The sequence below is a fragment of the Calypte anna genome, chromosome 1, assembly GCF_003957555.1.
Source record: "Calypte anna isolate BGI_N300 chromosome 1, bCalAnn1_v1.p, whole genome shotgun sequence".
NCBI classification, from domain to species: domain Eukaryota; kingdom Metazoa; phylum Chordata; class Aves; order Apodiformes; family Trochilidae; genus Calypte; species Calypte anna.
The window spans coordinates 146,895,921-146,903,292 of record NC_044244.1 but is presented as its reverse complement, the minus strand read 5'-3'; the positions used below and the strand labels follow the sequence as shown (position 1 = coordinate 146,903,292).

At 37.8% G+C, this 7,372-nt stretch overlaps 1 protein-coding gene across 2 annotated transcripts in view; it reads right to left on the bottom strand.

The window, feature by feature from the left end:
* The window catches only part of STK24 (serine/threonine kinase 24), a 48,395-nt gene continuing 41,023 nt past the window's right edge, over positions 1–7,372 (bottom strand). For both annotated transcript variants that reach the window (XM_030465103.1, XM_030465112.1), the window contains exons 10-11: positions 6,977–7,113; positions 1–3,894 (exon numbers count right to left, since the gene is read on the bottom strand). In XM_030465103.1, the coding sequence (XP_030320963.1) occupies positions 3,858–3,894; positions 6,977–7,113 (174 nt within the window). In that variant the 3' untranslated portion in view covers positions 1–3,857. The remainder of the gene's footprint in view (positions 3,895–6,976; positions 7,114–7,372) is intronic.

The following is a 7,372-nucleotide window of genomic DNA, read 5'->3' as shown; positions in this document are numbered from 1 at the left end:
GTTTTCCTTCTTTATTTCTAGGTCATGTAGTTTACAAGTTTTATCATAGTGGTGTAGAGTGACAAAAGTAAAATTTAAATACACAATTATGAATAGGCAGCAATATTACAGAAAACAAGATATACACTTTATTGTCCTCTGTAATCATGCTTTAAAAGGCAGAAAACGATTACAATTTCTCTACTGCATATGCTCAGTGCAATTACCAGCACATCTGCAAAGTATAGTGAAAAAGAGCAAGCTTGCAGATTTGTGCTATATTTTTAAGCTCTTCCCCAGCAACTTACAAAAATAATTTGCAATTGTACTGATCCTTGCGTTACACCTGTGCTTACCAACATGTCTGATAATCTTCCAAATGGTGACTTTTTTTTGAAGGCAAAAAGTATTTTTCCTTACAGGTAAGGCTAATGTAAAACTATTACAAACAAATACTACATCTCTAAAGAAATAAGACAGAATGCCACATAGAGAGCTAGCAGAGACATTTCACAAGTACATGGACAGCACAGACAGATGAAGGAGTTCACAGGAGTTACAGTGGATGAAGCAGGAGGTGAACTCCCAGCCTGCCACATGCTTTGCACTCAAGTGCCCACACGCACGTTCTTACCAGAACACCCTGGGTGCCACCACTCTGCTCTAACCGCTTCATCTGTCCATGCCCACGCAGACACACACAAAAACTCTGGAGCTGCAAGGGAACTGTGGCTCTGCAGGGAAAGAGCTGCTTTGTTACTACACCAAAAGCTTTCTGTACAATGGTGATCGTGCCGTCATCCTTTAGCAAACTGGTGATCAACTACAAAGTGCAACTGCAAGGAAAATTAAGTTAAAAAAATAGATTACACATCTGATACATACAAAAAGCAAGCCTCCAGGTCAAATGACTGATTTTATTATTTTTCTTCAACAGTGATTTTATTTACTGCCTAATCTTGAAATCCCTGACAAATAAGCAGTTCCACCAATTTACATATTTGCATAAATAGGGATAGCTTGTTGCTTAATATAATAAAGACTGAGTGAAGTACTACCTGCACAGAAAGTTCAGCACTGCAACATTGTAGCACAGAAACGTTTTTAGCATGAAACAACCTTTCAAAAATATCAATACACTTCATTTTCTTTCAAAAACTGAGGCCATGCTTCTTTCAAATGAAGCTCTTCTGCTACCAATACAGATCTGATTTTTAAAGCATCAGTATTTTTCAATAGCAAATGACTGTAATTTTACATTCAAGATACAGCACACTTTTATCAGTGAATCTCAGAGTTTAAGATAGTCTGTATTTAAATAATCTATACGTTACATATAAAAATACACATCTCTACCATAAATGAGGTCTTGTCTTTTTCCAAATGTCCCAGCCTTTTGGCCGACTGCCCTTGCTGTAGGTCTTATCCATGTTAAGTTCCTACACCAGGGGACACATTCACCAAGCAAATTTTGCCACAATCTACTCAGAGAAGTATTTCCTCAACATACAGTCCTGGAACGCAACTAAAATGCAACTCAAAACAATGTCATGAGCTTTTCCACGATTGTTCAAAACCAGCATAATTTAAAATTTTGTTTAATTTTCTGATTGAGAAATTCTTGAGATTCCAGCCAGCACCATACGTTTAACTTCCTCACTAAATCTCTGTATTCTGTGCAGCTCCAAGTAAGCTCATTTCAATTTCACATCCTTACATTAACAGGTGACTGGAGAAAAGCTTCCATTAATCAGTTTATATTTCAAATGCAAACACATCTGTTAATTTCCACATGCAATAACAGCCCATGTTTACTAAAAGGCTGAATGTTCTAATACTGAGATGCCAACAGGTAACTTTGTGATTGGGTGCACTACACAATAGCAGAGCTACATTTGTTTCCTCAAGGGAGAGCCCCTGTCCTTACTGTTTGAGAGAACAGAAAACTACCTATTTCAAGATATTGATCAGAGGAGTTATAAATCATTACTCTGATTTATGCATTGTTTCATTTACTTTAATCTCACTTAGCCAAAAAGGAAAACTGTTACCTCGTTACAATGGCAAACCTGTCATGCCTAAGAACATGGATACAAAAAGCAGTGTATGTGTGCCTGTTTCTTTCAACTGTTTCTACCTGGTTAGAAGTTTCACAGCTCTCTTAGCATGACAGTGTCCCCTAACTGTTAAATTATTAAATTCATAATTAAGGCTATTAATATGCATAGAATAAGGGCTACCATAGCGATAAGTCCAGCAAGGAGAACTCACCAGCTTTCAGAATTGTTACAGAACTGGGGTCTTTCTGTACCAAGCCAGGTAGACATGCCTACACTTCTAAAATTTTAATCCTTTCTGTCCCAAAACTCATATCTATATTTAAAAAAAAAAAAACAAAAACCCAACACATAAACAGGTAAGTTTCCTCACTGTCATGCAGAACATAAAATTGTCCATTTCTTCATTAAAAACAAGGCAAAAAAAATGCTCTGTTAGCTACAGAATACAACCTTGGTGAAACAAACCAATGTAAACCTCAGAGTAATACTGTGGGGGGAAAAAATTCCACATCAACTGTGTGTGTGTAACTACTGTTACTGTTTCCAAGACCTAGAAAAAGTTAAGTCAGCTATTTAGGGCTACTCACAGGAACAGTGGGAATTTCAAAATTCAGAATTTTCAAGTAACTTTTTCTGAGGAAACAAGTAATAGGACACAGTAGACAGCACTTGGGCTCAGTTCTGCAGCCTTTCTGTCTAATGTCTATCAGTTTTGGTAAAGAGACACACAGGTTTGGGCAGCAAGACCAAATATTGAATACATGGATAATTTTGCTTTTATGCTGCAAGACATTCATTTTAATGATAAAAACAGGCATGATGGAGAAATATTTGCCACTGTCTCAGAGCCAGCATCTGAATGAGATATTTCAGAATAAATACAGATAATAAAGATTTGTGTGAGCATTCAACTATGTTTAGGTGAAAAAAAGATTGTATCTTCATTTCACTACACGCTTCACAAATATCTATTACTAAAACTTAATACATATGGTCCAGAATTCGAATTGGCACAATTTAAAACTCAAAACATGAAAGAGCTCTTTCTTTAGGAAAAAGAGTGATTTAAATGTAAAGCTTTGCTAGACAAGGTGTATTAAATTTAAAACAACCAAAAGTAGTACCATGATTAGAAAGTCACACCCAGAATATAGATTAAAATGAAGAAATATTGGAGAAACAGAATAAAATTCTGTCTTTGCTGAGGTATGAATAGAAGGTTCCATAGTACAGGATTAACTCTTCCAATGGCAAATCCTTCACATACAAAAAAAATCAAACCAAGATTCACTTATCACGTAATTCAAAATTTACACATAATAAAGGCAAGGCAATACTCAGTTATGGCCTGTCAAATATTTACCCCACTAACATTATCTACAGAAGCACTTAACCATTTTGTACACAGTGATTCGTTATGCGTGTTGAAAGGCTTTAGGTTAAAAAAGACTTTATATACATATCTGTACACAATTCCAACAAACATACTCCATCTCCCAGTGGAATTCTTAAAGCAAGATACCTGAGGTTTCTCAATATCTTCAATTTCTCTATCACAAACCTAAATATACATTTCAGATTTTACAAAAAGACACCTCCCTGGAATATGTGCATTATCTTTTAAAAAATTATAGCTTTAAGGAGCTGAAAAAGACTATCTCCATCTGAGAGACTTCATTTTCAGCCCTGCACATTGAGGAACGTCCTTCCACTCAAGGACATTCCAGTTGACTGAGGGGCAGAAAAACATTGGGGTGCACGCCATCCATGCAGACTCCATGGGGTTGCTGCTGTCTGAGGAAGGTCAGGAGCAGCACCTCAGTAGGATGCAGTACTGCCTCCAGCCAGTGAGTATCTGAGGAGGAAAAGAAATAGTTACTGTATCTTTCAGAAAGGTGTTCTATGACAAGCAGCATCTACAAGGTGTTCTGGTTTATGCTGTTGAAGTTCCAGCCGTTCTCCTCACAGAATGACACCCAACACTGCTTTTCTAACAAACAGCAACAATCTGTGTTCCTGTGTTATTGAAAAATGCATCATGGTTTAAGAATTCTCTATATTGGGTGCAAAATTTTCTGATTCACACTTTCCTACTTTGGCAAGTTTGTAATCTTTCCAAAATATTACTGGGAAAGGAAACCTGCCATTTCTTGGAGGAAGCAGATTCTTAATCATCCAAAGAAAGCCGCAGACATTTTTATGACTCTAAGTTTTCAGTAAACTTTATGAAACATCAGAGATCAAAACTGGAAGGGGAAAGATAAATGGATTCACTCAAATTACTGGGCAGAACTTCTGAGGGTCCCAATTAATTTATTCAGACAAAATTAGGAAATCGAGTCCTGAGTGATAATAGCAGGAATGAAAATCTCATTCAAAACATGTTGTTGAAGCCATCTTCAGCAGCTGGCTACCAAACTGAGAGGGATTTGCAAGTAGATAAAACAAATTACTTCATGTCATGAACCATACTTCCTGTAGTATTCAAAAAACAAGATGCTATCTTTTCAGAAGCTGCTCAGGTCCTGAAATAGTTTTGTTGTGTTTTTCCATGAGGGACTAGTACCAAGCTATGAAATGGTTCAAACTCCTTTTTAGCAAGTGGGAATCCCTTCCATTCATTTCTTTCACTCACTTGCTGGAAGGCCTGCTGCTCCTTATCACATACTAGCTGAACATCATCCTTGCAATACAAGAAAGTTCATCCAGATGTGACCCATCTACATTGCCTATGAATATTTCCTTCTCCAAAAATATATATAAGTTCTGGCCTCCATTGTTACCGTAAGACCAAGAAAAACACCTACAGTCCAAGAAAGCAAAACAGAAGGGAAAAAAATGTTGAATAGGTATATAAAGGGTTCTGAAATCTTATCCCCTGGGATGAAAACAAGGAGCGTTGCTGTCCTGTAAGGAACGAGCAAGATCACCTCAGCACCCCCAAAAGAAGTGCCTGTCTCCACAGGGTCATTTTTTCAGCTTCAATTTCAGCATCAAAAGTCTTTGAGGTTCCTAGTTTCAGGAAGGCCTGTACCAGGCTGACAGAAATTTGACACCAAGATACTGGACTGAGGAAAGACTGGGGTCAGTTTTGGAACCCTTAATGGAAATAAAGTACGATAGAAGTTCCAAGAACTCTTCTTCAAGCCTGTCAGGATCATTTGGAAGGCAAATCAGGGAATCTGGCATCAAGGAGTGGCCTTCCAGCACTAGAGATGCTGACTGGGCTCCATGCTTAACAGCCTTTGCTTGCAGATTTCTTGGTGTTGAGTTTTACTGAAGAAACAAGTGTCAGGCTAGCAATTATGTGCTTTAATTTCAGAGCTGTGAATTCCAGAACTTTACCAAGATGTGGCAGCGTAAGGGAGACACCTGCTCAGGGCAATCTTTTTCAAGGTAACAGCCCATGATTCTATGATTGCCATTCTTTCTTGTACCACTGAACCTGGAAGGTATAAGATTTACAACAACTCTGGGGTCCTGGATTCAAGGTTACATTTAAAAGCATCTTCAAGCAGTAATTTTGAAATTTATACCCCTGCTCTCTTCTTGTGTAGCATTTAAAAGAATGGAAAACTGAGTGTTTGTTAAGAGTTTATTCCTAACCCAGGCTGTTAGAAAATATCTTGTGAAAACTGGCTATGTGAAGTAATGCTAAACATTGGTTCTGGAAGTACCACCAAAAGGCTGTCCAGACTGTCTAATGAATGGACAAGGAACCACTTATTTTGTGACTGAAGGAAACACAAACTAACTGAACTGCTCGTGCATTGAAGTGAGTAAAGAAACTAAGAATTACATCTTTGGCAATATACAACCAGACACTAAAAAAAGAGTAAATGTCCTTTATGGGAACTGCAGAGGGAAAAGGCTGTCCAGCCTCATTTGACACACAACATGCACACTAACATGATAAACATACATATGAGCTATTCACCTCAGGCTAGAAATTAGAACTGATTATATGATTAGGGTTTTTTTTTTCTACTAAGCAAATATAATTGTACAAAACAAGTGGATTTTTTCTCTATTATAAAAAGAAATTAGCTCTTGCAATTTAATGCTAGTCAAATATTTATAGAGTCAGTAGAATTTTCTCACAGTGGAATCTTCTCAAACCCTAACTGAATCAGTAGTGTAAGGAACCAGTCCGCAGGACCTATGCTGAGAAGTGGTATCAAAACACCATTGTAAGCCCTTCAACAAAACAAAGGACAGTCTGGTGCCTATGGAAATAACAGCCTGCATATGGCCTAGGGCCTGCAGCCTGCATATGGAGACAATGACAAAGATAATGACAGAGGAATGGAGGTCCATTCCTCTTGCTCAGTCTGATATGTCACAACTGCACTTACTCATCTTTTTGAAATGATTGTTTAAGTGAAACAGGCTGATAAAACCAGGAGCTGTGATGGTGTGCTTTGGCAGCTTCACTGACACCAAGCCTAACATGCTGGCTAGCCCAGTGCTGGATCCTTTTCTTCTATTCTCCCTCCCTCTCTCACTTTCCTTTTGTTCCTAAAGCCATTAAGTAACACAAGGCCTACTATAATTTTTTCGAGGTCATACAGCTTGAACTTATATGTATTGCGAAGTTTATAATCAAAGTATCAGGCTTTATGATTGCACAGCTTCAGCACATATTTTTAGGAGTGATTTCCTCCATAATACTCAGTAAAACTAATGTTCAAATAGAGACCTTGAGTGCCATTTCATGTTAATCTGATCAAGTGGTATCTGATGGTTGAGCATTTCCTTGGACTGTAACACTTTAAACTCTTTCCTTGGAAGGGCCAGCTCTAAGACTGAGCTCTGAGACTAAGGTTGGGTCCAAGGGAACCTATGCTCTTCTCTGAGGAAGAATTTAGAAAACAAGGGGATCCAATCTGAATCTCCCTGGGCTGCCTGATCCAGACTGTAACAAACAGTTTCATTACCTCTGAAGCCTCTGCACAAGGTGTGACACCATGTTATCAGCAATGCCTGGACAAGTCTCTTCAGCTAAATAAATTGACTTTCTCAGTTCTTCTATGGAATCTGTGTTACCACCACACTCTTCACTCTTCTCTTTCAACTGAAAGAAAAATAGGAAGATCTATATTATTAAGACATTCGTAAATATTTCTATAAACAATATAATGCAAAAGCAGGTTAGGAAGTGACCACCAGTGTTCACAATGTCAGGATTTGACTTCCATTATATACCCCTACATCCTGAAGACATTTTTCATCTCAAAGTTAGTCTTTGCAGTAGTTATCAGGCTGTCATTCATCTTCACAAGTTTTCAGCCATTCACATACTCTTCACAACGTGCTCACATTAAAAAAATTAA